The sequence below is a fragment of the Limulus polyphemus genome, unplaced genomic scaffold (assembly GCF_000517525.1).
Source record: "Limulus polyphemus unplaced genomic scaffold, Limulus_polyphemus-2.1.2 Scaffold1090, whole genome shotgun sequence".
NCBI lineage: Eukaryota > Metazoa > Arthropoda > Merostomata > Xiphosura > Limulidae > Limulus > Limulus polyphemus.
The window spans coordinates 208,006-228,434 of record NW_013666700.1 but is presented as its reverse complement, the minus strand read 5'-3'; the positions used below and the strand labels follow the sequence as shown (position 1 = coordinate 228,434).

The 20,429-nt window shown below is 33.3% G+C and overlaps 1 protein-coding gene across 3 annotated transcripts in view; it reads right to left on the bottom strand.

Annotated features, from left to right (window-relative positions):
- The window catches only part of LOC106462088 (E3 ubiquitin-protein ligase UBR4-like), a 115,009-nt gene that overhangs the window by 7,972 nt on the left and 86,608 nt on the right, over positions 1-20,429 (bottom strand). For all 3 annotated transcript variants that reach the window (XM_022389219.1, XM_013921970.1, XM_022389220.1), the window contains 14 exons: positions 19,337-19,651; positions 16,628-18,979; positions 14,500-15,020; positions 13,102-13,274; positions 12,141-12,451; positions 11,776-12,016; positions 9,966-10,163; positions 9,248-9,369; positions 8,752-9,009; positions 8,249-8,521; positions 6,596-6,937; positions 3,804-4,027; positions 2,963-3,112; positions 2,563-2,761 (listed from right to left, as the gene is read on the bottom strand). In XM_022389219.1, the coding sequence (XP_022244927.1) occupies positions 2,563-2,761; positions 2,963-3,112; positions 3,804-4,027; positions 6,596-6,937; positions 8,249-8,521; positions 8,752-9,009; positions 9,248-9,369; positions 9,966-10,163; positions 11,776-12,016; positions 12,141-12,451; positions 13,102-13,274; positions 14,500-15,020; positions 16,628-18,979; positions 19,337-19,651 (5,679 nt within the window). The remainder of the gene's footprint in view (positions 1-2,562; positions 2,762-2,962; positions 3,113-3,803; positions 4,028-6,595; positions 6,938-8,248; positions 8,522-8,751; positions 9,010-9,247; positions 9,370-9,965; positions 10,164-11,775; positions 12,017-12,140; positions 12,452-13,101; positions 13,275-14,499; positions 15,021-16,627; positions 18,980-19,336; positions 19,652-20,429) is intronic.

The following is a 20,429-nucleotide window of genomic DNA, read 5'->3' as shown; positions in this document are numbered from 1 at the left end:
ATGAATTTATGTCAATATCTTTGGCATCAAACTGTAGATTATAATTCAAGTTTAAGTACTATCTATGACTCAATTTCTTATTTTAAAAGCAGATATTTAAAAAAAACACAGATAAACATCGATTTTTGTGTGTCGTATGGTGAATGCAGCACTGGTTCAAATTAGATACTTGTGAAGTCAAAATACTAAGTCTATGGTCTCGTATGAATTAGAAACTCAAATTACTGATATTGACAAGCTTGAATATAAAATAAGAGCCTCTTATATTTTATATTTGCTAAGATATTGCTCATGTAATAAATCAAACACAGTCCGAGGGACCGAGCCCGTGCTGAAAGAGTTAATAGTTCTTTCTCTCATTTAATTCCATATTATCTACAACAAATAGAAAGCCAAGGTTTTCACTATGAAATGATGTATTATGTTACATTGTTTTCTGAACATAGAATTGCCAATTTCTTTGTTAGTTACCATGGGAAAGATAATAACTAGCTTGAATGATTTTGTAACAGCTCTAGTCATATAGTTAGAAAGCCAGAAAAATTGTGATAGTTAGGGGAAATTGTCTACATGTTATTATTCCACATTTTTTGATAAACTATTAATTAAATAAAAATTATTTAGTGCATTACTACCATTAGTATAAAAAAAGTGGGGTGAAGTGTCATCAAGATTCGACAGTAAAAAAAAGAACTCGGGTAAGTACATTATTTATTTGACCAACCACGTGACATGTTTGTACTCGTATAAAGTCTATATAAATTTGATACTACTAACGTTTAATATATTATGTATATCTTCACAAAATTTGGCAGTCTTTCAGTACACATAATAAGTTTTTTACATACAAAAAATCATATTTTTTTAGTGAAGCGTTTTAAATAAACTAAAAAAAGATTTGTCCATGAATATTAATTTGACCAATCTCATCACCACCAAAATATATATCTAAATTACACTCTTTTTCTTTCTAGAATGACTTCAAATTGTAACTTTATCCAAAGTAGCTTCAAACTCCTAACAATATACATCTGTTTACAATTAAATTTTATTGTTTTATTGTCCTTGAACTGTGTATAACTACTATTCTCACCATTATAAGTCGTAAATCACTTGGGGAATATGCAGCTCACATTACGCTATCGAATTACATTACTCATGAGCTGCTCACGTGCATGCCTCATGAAACATTTCTAGTATTATTTATTTTACCTAATCTAACCTTAACTCACCTAAAAGATCCCTGTTTTTACATTTTAGTAACTTTTATAATAATAAATAAAGAATAAACATGAAAAACAAAAAATAAAGTACTTACCCGAGTATTCTTTTCTTGTTTTGCTATCGATGACACTCATCCCCACTTTTTTTTTTTTTATACTGATGGTAGTAATGCACTAAATAATTTATGTTTAATAAAACAATGCACCAAAGAACATAGAATAATAACATGTAAAAAGCAGACAATTTCCTCTAACCATCAAAATTTTTCTGGCTTTCTAACTATGTGACAAGAGCCATTACAAATTCATCCAAGCTAGTCATTATCTTTCCCTTGGGAATGAAGCTTGTACTAACAAAGACACTGACAATTCTTCATTCAGAAAACAATGTAATACAATATGTCATTTGATAGATGAAAACCTTGGTTTTCTATTGGTTATACAATATAGAATTAAATATAAGAGAGAGCTCTTAAACAATCCTGAAATTGAAGATGTGACAGGTGGGTGTGGCAAGAGGGGTCTGATTTTTTATTTGATGGCTCTGCAACCAAACAAAATTGAAGGTTATAAAAATTATGATATGTTTGTGCAATGATGATTTTATAGTGAGTAATTTACATTGAATTTCGTACTTATTGGAAGGGTGGTGGATAATATAGGGGAAATTCAGGATTTTTTGAAATACTGCCTTATAAAATTAAGAACTTCAAACTTGTATACTATTAAAATATCAATTATTAGGTAAGATTTTATGCTATACTGATTAGTATAAGTAAAAAGTAGCTTAATACAATTAAAATGTATTAGTCACTAAAACCTTGTGATGTGTGCAGTAAATGATGCCCGGGCAGACAGGGTTAAGAAGGAATGAGACATACCAAGTGTGTGTGTGTGTGTGTGTGTGTGTGATGTCCTTACGAAGTAGAGACATGAGATTCATTCCACACATATTAAGAAGGAATGCAACCATACCAAGAGTGCGCACGTGTGTGTGTGCTGTCCCAAGACTAACACTTCTAGCAAAAACTGCCTTTAAATTAGTGATTTCAGAATCACAGACTTCTAAAGATAATACCAAATCCATGAGAGTAGAAAGACATACTCTGATTATATTTCTTTAAAATAAAACCAGTTTAAATGTAAATAACAAGTTTAAGCTTTTCACTTATCATATTTTGAATTTCTTACATAAAATAGTTTATGTTCATGTAATACATAGATTAATTTCAGATTTTTACTCTCCAGCTAAAGGATTTGGCTTGATACAACACACTGACCATTCAAACATTAGGTTTAGATAAATTGCATATGTTACAACAATGAGTGTTGATCTTACCTGGCCTCGTTCATTGGTCTTCATCCCTAGAGCTCCTAGTTGTTTCTCCCTCATGGCCATGGCTAGTCTTTTTTTCTCATCTCTAGTCTGTTTTCTCACCTCTTCTATTTTAGCAGCTACATTGGGGTTCTCTTTTAAGGTTTCCATTAGGTTTTCAGCCAAAGAACCAACACGCTGATCACTAGAAACTTGCTCTAATCTAGAAATGTACCACAAATTATCCAGTAGAACTGAAACTGCAAAACTTGAAACTAAGTTTCACTGAGTTATTCTCTGAAACTACCTCATTTTATCCAACAACACAAGATAGTTATCACACAAGAAATTCAATAAATGTAAATCAACCATAAAAATAAAAAAATGAGCCTTGCAGTACTTTAAATCAAGTTTGAACAATTACCTGTGTATGATTGGAATACAATCTGCACTGACCCACAGCTGAGTGTTGACGTGTCCAGCACTAAGTCCTGTTAACAGTCTCAAAACATATTTCAAAGCTGGTTTCGAGGTGAACTCTTTCCAATCATCAGATGCCACCAAGAGAGCTGTCCTGTTACCAACAGATAATGTACATAACAAAATTAACACATTCTAATGATACTTCTAATTTACTTGTAGCTTCTAGTTTTAGTACTGACATAGTATGAAAGTAAAATATTTAAAATATGTTAACAAAACTTCTTTAATTAATGAAACTAAGTAACTGAAAAGTATGATTCTTGCATTTACAACCACACTTGAGAATAGTTAATATATATTAAAACTGTCTTTCTAAGCATTCAATACACTCTACAAGTACCTGGACATATCTATCCTCAAGAGTATACAACTTAAAATTTCATTAATTAATGCTCTTTTAATTAGTAGAGTTTACATCAATGAAATAAATTAATAATCTTCAACACTCAGATACTTTTCATATTTGGGTCTATCAATTTTTGTCTGTTTAATTTCATCTAGATAGTTCTCATCAATTGGAACAAGTGGACAATAAGGCTTTCTTTACTCTTACATGATTAGATTTTATTCAGTGATATTTCAACCTGAAGTTGACCTTTATTGATCTTGGCTTTTATGTTTACTATAAATAGTGATATTTTACAATTATTGACTAAAGGTGACAAATTTCAGAAAATTAGTTTAAATACAGTTAAGAAGAAATATTCGAATGTGAAGTTAAAATTAATTAAATCAATCAATATCTCCCAAGTTTTAGTAACAAAATCAAGGTGAAAACTTACTTGACTGGTGGAGCGTGAACTGTTAGGTACTCCAGTGCATCTTGTACAATTCCACGACCCAACATCAGATCTTTCAGTTGTTGGCCCTGGATGCTACGGTCAATTCCCGAAGTTAACATGCAGAAACATTCTAATTGGAGATCATCTTCTGTGGTATGGTCAAAGTCAAACTTGTTGAAGTTCAAGTAAGGTCGGAAGTGATTAATTAGCGTTTCCATTTTTTCCTATAGGAAACATTAAAGTTATCATCACATGTTCTAGAGCAAGTTCATGCTAACAAGTTTTATTTTTTTTTAGCACAACAGTTTTATGGACTATCTATTGAGGAAAAGTTAAAGATGTTATCACAGAAAAACAACTTAATCCAATGATCATCACAAAAATTGTCCTTATTCGCATAAAATAAAACTGGTTGAGCAGTACAAAGATATGTTTTAATGTAGTTACTTGTGTAACAAATTTGTAAACATCTAGATATCTTACTAGTTGTCTTTAGTCATCTTGCATTAAGCACCAAAAGTAAAATTAGTGAAATAGAACTAAAATTCTACAACTAACAACAGAAAGTAACCCCAGGTTTCAGACAATACGTTTACGATTTTGTCAGCTTCAGAAACTTTAAAAACTGTAAAACAAATCATGTGGATCATTAAATTTTACAGTTATTTACATCACCAACTTTAAAAATTTACTGTTTTCAAACTATGAGGAAAAAATAAATAATAATAATAAAAAAAATGAAAGCAAAGGCTATAGCTTTTGGCTTATTTATATCCACTGAAAAGTTGTATCAGCACAGACAGGAAATATAATGATTTTCACCATTTGAATAATAATAATTACAACAGGAAGCCAAATAATTGACAATTAGGGCTAGCAGTTTCAATTTTCTAATTACTTTACCCAAAACAAATGTTAATCAAATTTACATAAAAAAAAAATTGTCTCAAAATTTCAATTATAATTTCATCATGGAGGAACTATGTGGGGATACATCAGCAGTAGCTTTTCAAAATTTGTTATCATTTTTCACCTGTAAAACCCCAGATACTAGTCTGGAAACAAGCAGCATGTATTATAAAAAATTAACAATACCTTTATTTTTAACTGTAAATATTATATTGTATCACTAAAGAGAATAATTTTTACATAAACACCATGTTTGTTCCTAACCTGTCTGTTCCTCCTTCAATTACCACTGGTGTTAGTAAATATTTATAATCTGGTTATCCTACATCCAATGAAAAGTAGTTTAATAGGCTGCTCTCCAAGAATATTTTATTGTGAAACAACCCTGTTAACATTAAACTAATGACATCTTTATTATTATTATAATATTGTTTACAAATAAATCTTAAACATCACTCATAAGAATATAAAATCCCATTTTCAAATTTTTTTTATTATGATAAATGATACGTGAAAAAAGTTTTTTCTTTAACAGATATTAAACTAAATCAGTTGATGCTAATTATATATTATTCAAAAGACTAAGAAGTTAAAAATTCAACCAGACTTGATTAATACTGTCATTAATTTCCGAGGTTCGGCTAAAAAGCAGGATACCCATGTTCTTTCTCGGGGATAAAATACTTAGTAAATATTAGTATTATACAGCAGTTCAAAAACTAATGCAAGAAGTCTGCTGGATTAAATCATTAATTTCATAAAAACGTCTGTAATAAGTGTGTTTAGAAGCTGGAGTTGAGACGCAGTTCGTCAACAGAACAATTATAGAAACTGAAAAGATTTTTTTTTGTCATTAAGCACAAAAGTAATACAAAAGGCAATCTTTGCTGTGCTCATCACGGGTATTGAAACCAATTTTTTACGAGTCTTGAGACTTTTTGTCAATACACACCAACAAACCATAGCAAGTAAGAAAGTGACACTCGTTGGTAACCAACATTAGCTTTAGAATCGCAACCCTATTAACCGGAACAGACCTATACTTTACAGAACCAACCAGATTCTTTAAAATATACGGTGGTAGTTTTCCTCTCTAAAAAAAAGTTAATAGCTTCCTGTATACTAATGCCATGGAATTTAAATTAACAGTTTTTGTCATTACCTCAATGCAATCGGTACAGCCATATCAAGCATCATTATTTGTGCTAATTACTTAAGTTAATATCACACGATACTAAATGCTATATAACTAGGATAATTTAATAAAATTTAGCAAATTTGTGCTGAAAAGTTAGTAATGAAGAATGAATAATAACCATACACCCACATGATTCTTTTGAAAACTTGAGCTACAAACTGCTACTCTGGGTTACTTGGCTTAATTAATACTTGTGTACCTGCACATCCTTTTACCTTACAGTTTTGTTGTTCTAAATTAGCTGTCTGTAATTCGAATGACAAAAAACTAAAAACAGTCCATTTTACTGTAAAGTGAAGCTGTAGTAGGTGATAGCTCATGTGACATTTTGGGCAGGTGTGCACAAACTTTTGTTAATTTTGAGCAGTTTTTGTTGAATAACTTTGCACATATGGTTTATATTTACACCAAATGAGACTCCTAATTCTAGGTTGTAAAGATCTATCAATGTACTAAATTCGGAAAAAAACCCATAAAAGTTAAGTATATTTTTCTAGCAAATAAAGTTTCCATACTTTTGGTGCAAAGAAAAAAAAATAGGAAGAAAGTCAATCAAAATTGGAAATGCTATATCTCGGGTATTTCTCAATGGATTGCCTTGAAATTTGGTATGTAAAGTTAGAGCCCAGTATAGAATATCCATTAAAAAATTTGATAGTTTGGATTACCACAGTCTGCAACTTACTTGATTTCCTAATGTGAGGAATGGAACTACCCTCATCAGGAGCTGGAGGAGGCTTGAGTTGTTCCGGACCATTGACGTGGTTACAGTAGAAAGCAGGAAGGTGATGTCCTTTTTATCTCCAGATGCAGCACAGAACGTTTTGTAAGTCTCCAATGACTGGTCAGCTGCCTCCACTAGTATAGGCTCCATGATCTGAATGATCTGCTCCGTAATGGTTGGCCCACCTGGAGAACCCTGCACCAGTTCTGACGACTCAGCAGACAGTGCCAGACAGAGAGTTCCTAGCATCACTCGAATAGTTCCCATGTTTGGATCTATAAGTTTTTGCCTGTTTGATTTTACCTAAATAGTTATAACCAACCATAATTTTCATTAAAATAAAGTCATCACAAAGATAGGTTATAGTTTTTAATATTCAACATCACATCACAGTTGAAGAAAAAAAGAAAATGATACTGTTAAATTTTCTGTAAATTAAATAAAACAAACTTTTCTTCAAAGCAAACAGGAAGAAGAAGAAGATGAAAGAAAGAAATAATGGTGGAAATAATTATGACAGCTTAGGGGTAACACATACACAAAGAACCTGCACATTTCATGGAAGAAGAGAAGCAGATATACAGAGCTATTAAAGGTTTATGCAGTTTATAGCATACTCAACTTTTTATTAATTTAGTATAGTTAATTGTGTATGATTGGTACTTGCTAAACCTAATGAGGCTTACCTATTGCTTTTATAACTTTCAAAATTGTTGAAATATTACAGTTAGAATTATCATTTTTACTTAAATTTTGAAGTTTGATATGTAGGTGTGCACTCAACAATTCAAATGTACTCACCATTCATGATAATGTTAAGAGCACTTGATCTTTTTGATAAGACAGATGGCACTACGTTACTGTTAAATAAAGTCCCAAGATATTATAATTTTGTAATACTGACTTAACTTTGCTACAATTAAAGACTCTGTTTTATGAGTGATTACTGATATTTTAAATTACTACTACATATAACAATGTATGCTTTTGTTTGCATTTTTCTGAATGTTACGAGCTTGCAATACACTATTTTTAAATCATTCTAGTAACATCCGATATTTCATGCATTGTTTGTATTAATATTGTCTTTGTATAGTCATTCATCTTGCTAACTAATCTTTTATTAATCTGGCTACCATAAGAGTTAACTCTTCAGTACTTTAATTTGTTCAGTTTGTTATCCTGGACATGCACTAAACATTCCAAAGTTGGTACACATACTGCACTCAACACTTGCACATAGACATGATCCAAGTTTGGGTCAATGCTCCAAATTTTATGCTGATAAAACTTTACAATATTACATAAAAGTTGCAAATCTGACAAGTGCAATTATCCTTTGCTTCGTTTGCATAATATTAACTGAAAGTTTGTGGTGCTCTTTCAACTGGACGAGAGTTAACTGTCAAGGTTATGGTGCTCTTTCAATAGTACTAGAATCATGAATCAGTCTGCTTCTTAAGCTTCATCTAATTCATGTATGGTAACCAGTGAAAATGATTTTCTCCTAACACTAATTACCAGCAAGAACCAGATCAGTTTAATTAGTGACTGTGGTTTGTGGTACACCCCATTACATTACCAGCACTTGTAACCACAACACTATTAACCTACCTTAATGCAATAGCCAAACAATTTCAGCAAGACCATCAGTAGAGGTCGCCCTCTTGTCAAATCATCAATAGCTGCTAGTCTTTCTAACATGACCTCAAGACCTCCACACTCACTCATGACATTAGCCATTTTGTACACTTCTTCGGTGTCTACTTCTTCTGTATCCTTGTTGTCTAAGTTTTCAATAAATTCTTCTGTGGCATCTCCCAGAAGCCCCCTCATTCGATAAATGATCCTCATGGCTTCTGTCTCATTGTTCTCACTACACCAAACCTGGTAAACAGATTTTTTCTTTTCATCCATGTAATAATTTTCTCACTTTTAGAAAATATTAAGCAGATGTTATAAATAGCACATAACAGATATTCATGATTTTCAATTGATATTAAAAAAAAAACTCTCGTACATATAATAAAGAAAACAGAAATATTCAAATGGGTTAAAAAATCAAATATGGTTTTAACACCCAAATTATACAAAACTTTTCATGTGGGTACTAATACCTTCTTGTATACATCTTTGACTGGGAGATCAAGAGAGATTATCTTGTTATTCACCAAGAGTTCCATACCACTATCATCTTCTAGCAATGCTACTAACTCACAATCCTGACATATTTTGTTCTTCACATCTCGCATTAATGGCCCCATTCCTGGTTCCGTAGAGCTGTATGGATTTCCAAGCATTCTGCCCTGCAAGAAATCTTCCTGCTGGGGATCTTTTTCCAGTGTGATAAAGAACTCTCCAGTATCATTCTCCTCCTGGTAGCAAGGAAAACCAGCAATAAGTATTAAAATAATATTCTGTTAAAAACAACAATTAGAACAGACCAAGATCTACAATGAAGTTATGTGTTGAATAAAACATTTTTGATACAAGTTATACTTTCATCAATAATGTAAGATACATAATGAAAAGGAAAAAACATTTATTCTCCAAAAATAAAGTAAAATATATATCAAGGAACACAAGGTTGATGAAACTCACAAAAGTACTTACAGGATATATAATGGAACAAAGTCTCTCAAAGATGAAAACTGGAGTACGCAAGTCTTCAAGCTCATATTTCTTAACAGTCTCTACACACACAGACATGAATGCCTTGGTCTCTGATTCTGTTCCTACAAAATACAACTGTATTATGGACTCAAAATTTTTCATGTTAGTTTTAAGACAAAAAAAATAAAAAAATCAGTTTTTAAAGCATACAAACATCCCAACCATCATACCTTTACAAAACTAAAGATATTACTAAATATTTGTTAAACAAATTTGTATAATGGACTTTGAGTACTTTCCAGCATTTGCCTTGAATTTTGAGCACTCTAAGAAGAAGAAAAAATTATTTGATCTTCCACTTACAGTTTATCTTCTATTTAACAGGAGTTAAGATTTACACTTTTGACAAAAACATTGATATATTTATTTTTATAGTTAGATCAAATTTATTTCCTTTAAAAATTATATGAAGAATCTGTTTTGAATTTAACTAACAAAATTAAAAGACGAACATTCTAAGTTTCAGGTGCTTGATACAAAAAAAGGTTTGTTTTTTTTTTGGGGGGGGAACCAATTTTGTGGGTAACCAATACAAGTTGCAAAGTAAACCTGTATGAATTTAAAAAAGGGGTGGAGGAAGGATTTCATTCAAGCGAGTTTGTCACAGCGCAATCAAAAACATCCATAACCTTCTCCTCCAAGAGAAAAACAGATTTACCTGTAGTCATTTCTTCTAGAAGTTCCAACAGTTTTTCTTGAGTTTCATCTATCAACTTTGTTCGCTGGACAATTAGTTTTCGTAATGACAAGTAGCCATTTAGCACACATCCTACCAGTCGACTCTTGTAATGCTGTCTTATACTGTCTACCTCAATAAATGAAGCCAGAAGCTCTGTCTGCATTTTTAGAGCATAACCTGAAAAATTAATAAATTAATTTTTACTCAACACTTTGCAGAACAGCAGTTTTTATACGTATCTGATGTAATACAGCTTTCAAGTCCATGTAACTCATATATAGACTTAACACATGTTTATTCTGGGTCAGTTCTGTGTTAAAATTATTTGTTTGATTTGCTGCTAAGCACAAAGTTATTCAATGGGCTATTTGTGCTGTACCCCTATGGTATCGAAGACCAGTTTTTAGAATTCTGAGTTTTCAGACTTATTGCTGAGCCACTGGGGGCAGTGTGGAAACACTGAATTTATGAAATGTTATACAAGAAAATGTAATAATGTAATTCTGCTTTTGTAAACTCTTGTTTAATGTTTTCTGTAGTGCTAGTGAGGAAATAAATCAGAACATGATATTCCAAAATAAAGCATTAAGAACCAAGATGCAAATTATTTTATTTCAGCATATTAGCAGTGTGTAGGGTAGAAGAAGTGCCAAACACAAAGTTTAGGATACAGCATGACAATTTTTTTTTTATCAGAGTTTACTGATATATATATTAGACTACTAAACAAATTTTAGTTAATATAAACGACGAACCAAAGATGATGTGATAATGTAATATTTATTTATTTGAATTTCATGCAAAGCCATTCAAGAGCTATCTGTGTTAGCCATTCCTAATTTAGAAGTGATATGCTGCAACATACGAATTTCAAAACTGGTTCATTTACATAACTAAGACTCCTACCAAACTAAAAACAATATATATATTATTTGCCTCAATCTTATGAAGTACAAGATGAAAGATACAATCTGGAAATTAATGTATTTAGAAACAACACAAATAAGAGGTCAAAAAAGTCTTTACCCTCACACAACTCTACCAGTTACAGTTCTAAACTGAAACACCTCTTAAATGTAATAAAAACACATCATAGTTGTAGTAACTTTAAAGTTGAAGAATCTAAAAAAAAGGAGGGAAGAGATGCGACATTAAAAATTTTAAAAGTTAGATATCATAGATAGCAATGAAGATCAAATCTTCAGAAAAACAAGTACCCAATTTCATGTACAAGTTCATTCATGAGATATTTTCCATCAACAAAAATAGTTCTCATTGGAGGGAGAGATTTTTTTCAAAATTACTAGCTAAGTTCCAACCATCCTGATTTTCCCCCACACTTCTGCAAGTTATTAGTTTCAGAGAATCTTTTGCCAATAACTCTAAGCTGGTTTGTAAGTTTTTCTGATTAATGAGCAGGTTAATAAAAAATTATATGAAATGGTTAATACTATTGAGGTAGAAAATTCTTACCCTAATCCTTACATGTTATGACATAAAATTAATGAAATATTACATTAATCAATTTTAATCCAGTTCAAACCAGAACAATTGTTTTAAACAGATTTGCTAGTATATATTAAAAAAGCCTGAAACACTATGTTTGTCATATCCAAGCCAGCCTGAAGAGCCTTGACATTGTTCGAAAGGATTCATCAGCACTGGATGTAGCAGACACGAAATGGTTGACATACTATAAAAATGTCTTTAATTAAAGCTGAATTTTAAATACGGATTAACAGATTTGCAGAAGTCCTGACTATCTCTTATCACAAACAAGTGCACACACCTTGAGAAAGATCAGACGTTAATGTTGTCTCTTCCAAGTGAGTTAGGCGTTCTATTTCTTGTGTAATGAGATTGCCTAAATGTGGAAGCAATCCTTGAAGTGCCAAATAGTGTTTCCAGTGACCCGAGTGAATCAAGCATTGATATAATGTTAAGTACTCTGTTGCACTTTCTCCAGCTGCCCCAAGGTCATCCAAGTAAGCTGTAAGCATGTCCAGAATTTCTCGCTTGCGAGTAGGAACCTGTAAATAAGGTGATTTAACACACCATAGTCAATCAGAACACCACAAATTACTACATGTTTTAATATTATAACTTACATTTAAAATAACACCAAATATTTATAATTATAAGGACAAAGCTTACCTGACAGAGGGAATCCATAACAGAACAGGCCACAGCACGTGCAGCACGAGATGACTGACTGAACAATACCTGTCGAAGCCAATTAGAATGCAACAGCTTCAGCTTGACAGCATGTCGTCGAGTTTTTTCCAGCCAACGGGAAGCATATTTTCTCATCAAAACTTGAGCACGAAGTTCTTCAGTCCTCAGTTTTTGAGGTTTAACAACAGAAGATTCCGACTGTCTTTTGGGCATAGATTGTTTCCAGGCTCGATAACTGTGACGGGGGTCTCCAGCAAGCCACTTATGAAGGTTGACACCAGCTGTTGTTCCTAGATAGAGAGAAACAATGAAATAATACTGAAAATACCTGGCAGATCTCTTATTGATATATTAAAAGTTATAGAGCAAAACCTAAGATCAAAGCATTAGAAGATATAGGATATACTTTGGATATTGTGTGGTCTAAAAAATACTGGAAATGAGCTATTTAACTATTGAAAAGATGGATTTCAGCATTACAACAGATATTAAAATCAGTGACACAAATCAAAATCTCAACATTTGTTAAATTGTTTTATGAAAAATAAAGCATCCAAGAAGCTTTGTAAAAAGATAGGGCAATTCAATTTTCATTACAAATTAAACTACATAGGGCACAAATACAATTCACGAATTATGAGGTGCTTACAGAAGAACAACAAACTCACATTTAATAAAAGCAGAACTGTTAAACGAGCTAATGCTTTAATTTCTAATAATAATGATTGTGGCTTTTCTTCCCAAAATAATAATGCTTATACATCTTGAGTAAAGTTTACTGTTCATGAGTACTTCTAATTTATCTTTCAGAAGCCAAGCACACTAAGTTCATGGTTCAGCTACACTATAAACCTGAAGTTCCCATAACTGCTAGTCTCTCTCGACTTCTCACAGTATAGTATTCATAGTTTATCATGTGTCAAGATCAGAGTATGCTAACCTGAAGTTCTTACACTTGCCAGAGCTTCTACTGTCTTATCCTTCAGCTTCTTATTACTTGGGGCTTCAGATCTGATTAACATCTGCAAAGTTTTTAGGCAAGGCAGAGTGATGCTTTCCATGACAACTGGAGCTCTGCTGTTTACACCCACCAAGAACAGCTGCATGACACACCTAGCACATCACACAAAATAAAATAAACAGCTGCACGACACCCAGCACATTACAAAGAAAAACAAACAATTATTTCCTTATTTAATTATTAACTAATAAAATCTTAGTTTAAAGTTAATTTTTTTGCACCTACTTATAAGATGGTAAAAATATAATTCAGAGAAATAATCCAACTAAAATTAAGCTTAACTCATTATCACAGTATTAAAAAACACACCTTATATTAGACTGGATTATAAATATGTAAACGTTTTAAAAAGATAAATTGGTTTTGAGCACAAAGTTATCAGCATATCATTTTAACGAATCCAGAATTTCTGCACAACTTGGATCCTAGATTGTCTTCTTAGATTGACACATAAGACTAAAGAGAAAGTTGTAGAGATTGGTCCAAAAAAAGGAATTGCCAAGAATTGATGCTAGTTTGAAGATGTAAAAATTCATAGGTTACCAAATGTTCATTAATATTTTAAACAGCAGGTAACAACTGTCAGACAATAGGACATCGCACCTACAGTGTCATCTAGTACCCACTTTACCCAGCCAAGTTCAGTCTATGAGGATGTCTATCTATATATGAAGTTCTAGTTAAAGTGCTTTTGTCCTAAAACACTCATTGCTCAATTTATTTACATTTTTCTTTATACAATGCAGCCAAATTGTGCAAAAACAGATTTTGTACTTTTCTTCAGCAACTTGCAATAAACTAAACAACCAGAACAGGAAAACCATAAACTTCCAAAAATATCTTTGATACCTCAATATAAGTATCTAAAAATGTGAATAAAATCAATTAAGAGGGTTGGGGTCAGCCAGAAACTCAAACCTCAACATATAGGGTTTAACAACTCTTATTATTTCTTAACACTAAGTCTTGTATTATTTAGAATTCTTAGATGTAAAAATGTGATTTCTATGAAGTTTCAATGTGACTAAAAAACTAAATTTATTAAATGTAACAAAAGTTTGTAACACCAAAGTTTATGGAAGTTGTAATGACAAACTACTCATGAACATGTTGAATGTGTTGTCAATCTGAACCAGATGACCAAAACACTTCTTTTACTTCCTCTTTGTTTAACAATGGCATTTTCTATCTATCCATACTTCTAAATCCAAATGCATTTAACATAAAAAAAAGTTTTTATATATATATATATATATATTTTTATCATATCTTACCTAAATGCACTTATAGATAATTAAAACGTTCCCTCCCACAAACCTTAGTGACTGTTCCCAGCATGAGTCTTCCTTCTGTAAACTACTTGCTAAAAGTGCCACTTCATGCCGAACAGCTCCTGCTAAATCAGGGTTGATCTTATGTCCTTTCAAAGCTGTGGCTATCTTTTCCATTAACAAGGAATTCAAATCATTAGTTGCTTTTGGATTATCTTGTGTCAGTAGACATAGCAACTTACGAACCTCACAACGAACCTGCACAGTTCCATTTCGAAGGTTACATTCCACCAGTTCTTTTATTAGCCCCTGGCTACAGAGATCCTGTCGATAACGCTGACTCGTTGCTAGGGCTCTAAGCAATGTAATACAGTGCTCAACTGCAGCACTGGAACAGCCATAACAACGGCCCTGAGATGTAGCTGTGCCAAGTTTCTCTGTTGATGATGATGTCATAATCCGAACCATACCTTCAGTGGATAATGATGTGGTAGAAGATGCATTCTTAGCACGAGATTCTCTTTGCCGTCTCTCGTACTCAACCAGTTCTTTCCGTGAAGCTAGAACCTGTTTCATAAAGAGATAACCAAATATCTGTAAATTCACTTAGAGTTGTTGATGTTTCAAATGTATTTGAAAGAACACAAATTTTTCCCTTTATATAGCTAAATAACTTTGTTTTATATTTATTAAAATAAAATTATTCTCTCTCTCTATATATATATATATATATATACACACACACACACACACACACACACATACATAGATACATACTTGTACTGAAAATTCTTATAATCCTTGTATTTTGGTGAGGATCAAAGTTGTACTTTGGGGGTGTATACTTTAATGGTACTGTCATAAATTAACTAAGGAAAGAAAAAAACAGGGTTGTCTGCCTATTTATCTGGTGTTACAAGTTGTGAAGAACTGACTGTAGTAGTAGAGGAACTCATAGATAGAGATTAAACAAATGAGTAAATGGCTGAACAGATCAAGTCTGGCAGACATTTCCATTTTATTATATGAACCAAACATCAAACAAATGTGACATTTAATGCCACATATGATATGGGTTCTGACAGCCTGTATTTAGTAGACCTGCACGGTGAACGACACGCACCACCTCACCAACCCCACAGAGCCATAAAATAAATGTTACATAAGGCTCAAAATATATGAATACAAATATTGATATAATACACACAAGAAAATATAGGTCAGATTAAACACTTGCCATTCTTTTTTTCCTTATATTTGTACAGAAAGTTTTTACAATCCCTGTATTTTGATAACAATCAAAAGAAAAAAATAGTTACATGATTGGTAAAAAGATAAATAATCATAGTTTGAATAACTTATTTATCAACATTATTATTTGACAGTATTAAAATCAAATCATGTCACCATTATTCGTCATGTTGTTGTCTAACTATTCATGTCACCATTATTCATCATGTTGTTGTCTAACTATTCATGTCACCATTATTCTTCATATTGTTGTCTAACTAATCATAAACTAGCAGTTTAATATCTATACAGAAAGTGTTTATCCATGGTGAACGTTTTAAAAAAGCTTTGGGAAACATGTCAAAACAAAGAAGGTCCTTCCACACAATCTTAAGACATTTCTTTCTTTATGATATGCAACTCAAAAGACACATTTACATGAAGCATCAGATCACTGGTTTCCAAACCATATGTTGTAACACATTAATATGTCAAAGCAAGTTCCTAACGGTGTTGTGAGAGTTTCACCAAATGAAGAATAATTAAGAATATAAGAAAAAAACTTCACAAAATAAAATATTGCATGTGGCAGGAGGAGTGTCACACAAATCAAGGTAAGTGGGTTAGTGTGTCATCAGTGAAAAAAAGTTTAATGGTACTGTCATAAATTAACAATTCCCTGCTTCAGAATAATATTAAGCTTCACTGTAAATGAAAATCAGAACCAAAACCTTAAGACATTAAATTATTTACAAATCTGAATAGCTAAGAAAAGTTATATCTATAGCTGAATGCTTACAATTTTATTTCTTTGGTCAAAAACTAAACACATGAAGTTTTAGTTGTGTCCAATCCAATAACAAGTTATTATAATACTTTCAGTCTTCAAATGTTACATAAATAAGATTTTAATGATGGGCAAATACACCACTGTGTGCCCTTACCTTCTGTACAATCTTGCTAAGTTCATCAAATGAAGCTTTGCAATCAGTGCCATATTTCTGGGCTAGTTGTTGAATGCCCCTATTGACATTGGATGCAGGATTTCCAGCAGCAGCACTATCTTCTGGTATCCTTTCTACCATCCCATGCTCGTGGATCCGAAGTAAAAGGTGTTCTAGAGCTGGGATGTTAGCCATGAGTTGCTTATATACTCTGTCAGCTTTCTCAAGAAGGTTGTTAATGGTAGTTGTAGCTTTCTTTCTGTCTTCTTCATTCTCAATAGGATCAACAGCACAACAAGGTTTTGCTGTCAAGGTGTATTCAAATTTGGCATACTTGCAAAAACCACAGGAATTACAAAGAAAAGGATCTTTTTCATCGTAGTTGATAGCCCGACACTTGTGACATTGGAAAACATTCTCTCCACAATTAGCACAGACTCCAGGATTGGCTGGTACTGAAGCACTACATCTAGGACACTGTAGTGTTTCTGATGAGGCTTGGAAATTCTCATAAAAATCTGCATACTCAATCATCAGATTACAAGCAACGATAGACAAGGGAAACTCTATCTTAAGCTCAGTCTGGCCTGCAGTCAGTACACACTTTTTGGCTTTATGCCATATGGAAGGTCTGTTTTTAAGCTCCACCACAGACTGCACAGTACGGTTGTTGTAGTAAATATTCAAAGTTCTCACCATTTTGCTACGCTTCAGCTCAGCAATACGCAAGCTGATCTTAGAGATAGTATGACTGCCGATAAGTTTGACCATCTGAGTGCTGGTGGTGAATCGTGAATCAACCTTGATTGCTGAGAGTTTAATATTGCTCCAGGGAACTTCAGGGTTATTACAAACGAGGCAAGGCTCACTTTCGAGATAGTATCCATCAAACTCTACGTAACCCTGTAAAGCACTGTAGATAGTAGAATTGGGGTGGGTCATAAGTTGTTGGTTCTGTTGACGAATAACTCCCAAAGCTTTCTCCATATAGTCTTTGTCTTTCTTCTGCGAAGCAGATGTTTTTAGAGTAAAGAATCCAAGCAAGTCGACGAACTGGATAGCTTTACGACCATAAACAGGGAGCAGAGGCCACAATTTCCACATCAGATCCAGTAACTGTTCCTGCTGCAAAGAACTTGAGTTCTTATACAAGTGGAAAATAAGTGAATGAGCCTGCCAACGCACAGATGTGGCATTTGACTCCAACAGGAAGTAACGAATAAACTGGCTGAGCAAAGCCTTATCAAGGAACTTGTTTACTTGTTGAGCTAGAGCAATACACTGGGCTTCATCATACCTTGGAGCTTCTTCTCCCTCTTCAGATTTTTCTCTATCTTTCTTCTGCTTAACTGGAGAGCTTGAAGGCTGTATACCAGCAGAACCACAAAGAGCAGACTGCAGTAACTGAAGGAGAACAGGTGAAACTCCCTCTTCCAACAGGAAACTCACATGGATTAAGAAAGACAAAACACTTTCATCCTTCAAGCAGAATTTCTGCCAGTTGATGGTGCGTGTTGTTGCAATTTCAGTACATGCTTTTAGGTGTTCAATAAGGGTAATAAGTGAATCATAGGGCAAGCTAATGACAGCATTGTTTCTTGCTCCTCCATCATAACCTCCTTGATGACAAATTACTTTGACATTCTTCACATGAGATTCTAATGCATGAAAGTCTCGCAACTGACGATATTTCTCCTTAGAACCACAGATAAAGAGTAACAGTTTCCGAACTTGTCTCTTCACAAAAGGAGCTTGAGGCATCATCATGTATTCACACAAGTAAGAGTACCAGGCTTGGTTAAATACCAGTGGAGGACTTGATGGCAAAGAACTAGTCAGTTTCTTGATTTGATAGGGCAGTCTTATCACCATTTCCGTTAGCAATTGCTGATAAGCTTCGAAAACATCATTGGCATGACCCTTAACGTATGGCCGCAAGAAGAAAGGAGACATATCTGGTGGAGGGGAGTCAGGGTGGGGTTTCAGCAGACTTATGCTCCCTGTTGACTTTTCTCCATGAGTAGCCTTCCAGTAATCCAGCATGACCTTTAGCACTTGTAAACAAAAGTCAATGGTATTATTGTTCAGGAGGGCAATAGCAGCATTGGTGCTACAAAATGCTGAAGCTTCTCCAAGTAGTGGCTTGAGGGAGGTTCTCACTCGTGACATCATTATGCTCAATAATCTCATAATTATCAGCTGAACTTCGCGATGAGAAGTGCGTTTAGTTAGTCTGTTCACATCATGATTTCCCATTTCTAGTTCAGCAATGACAGCTGACAATAAACTGTCCAAAGTAGCTTTGTCTTTTTCATCTTTTCCTTGCAAGTCACAGCTGAGCATTAATAGTACCTGAAAGGAGGTAAGAAACTGTTAAATCAAAATACATTTCAAAGGAAACAACACTGTTTATACTATCTGGTCTACAATATCTCTTAGATGTTAATGTTTTATTTCTTATTAATTGCCACACACATTACATATGAATATCAAAAGTGAAATTATAAAACAATTTTTTACCAAAAATATATACACAACTCCAACTATTTTTTATATATCTTGAAATAAACTTAGCTTTTCAATAGTTTTATGCTTACACTGTTAAACAGGAAAGCCTCTTAAAATATTTTACCTACCACTACAATAAAAAGAGAATTAATAACTAGAACAATATAGTCTTCCTACTTAGAACAGAACACAACCACAAACCTGTGAGTATGGAATAGCCCTCACTCCTGCAACATCTCGAAGTTCTGGTAGATATTGTAACAGCTTTTCTAGCAGTATTAGTCGTAACGAATGTAGTCTGTAACTTGTATCTACATCTGTTTCCAGTTCCAGACCCTCAGCTTCATGTGGCATTGACGTGCTTGGAACGCCTACAGAGCTAGTTTCAGAACGAGCCCCAGTGGTTGTGCTTTCATGAACATTATCTCCATAAGCACTACTGCGGCCACTCACATTGTGCTCACCTGTTATGGAATCAACACCACTTCCTCCACTTTCTGAACCAGCACTTCCCCCCTGGAATAAAGAAAAAAAACTTTAAAGCCAAAACATATCTTTCAAAATATTGGTAATTTCTAAAATGTTCATTAAGAGCTTAGATATTTGTATAAAAGGTGAAAAAATTTCAAAAAATTATGACTGATATTTGAAAATATTAGGTTGTCAAGAAATTAATGTAGTGTTTTGGAACACTTTCATTAACCAACCCACAAAAAATGTACATCATGAATAATAGTTAAACAAACCACCTAAACGTCACATTAGTGTAGCCTATATAATTTTTAAAGTTTAGTGTGCTCTAATCCCTTATAGTGATGGCACAAGACAAGACACACATTCGGCATGTAACGCTGTTCGAATACAAGAAGGGAACAACGCCTCTGTAGCCACAAAGAATATCAAAGAAGAAGTTTACAGAAATATTTTGAACGTTCGTAAGTATCAACGATGGTTCAGCAAATTTTGTTCAGGTGACTTTAGTCTTAAAGACTGTGATGGCAGAGGCAGACATGTTGGAATTGATATTGATGCTCTGAAGACGCTTGTTGAGTCTAACTAAAGGCAACACACTCATGAAATGACCCTGAAATTGCATGTCTCTTTTTTTATGAAACAGTATGTAAACATTTAAGGAATATGGGGAAACTCCAAAAAGAAGGTGTTTGGGTGCCTCACAAACTCTATGATGATCATCGTTTCCAACATGCGAACGTTCTTTCGTCTCTTCTGGCACGCAATGCTCGTGAACCATTTTTGGACAGAATTATCAATGGTGATGAAAAATTGATTCACT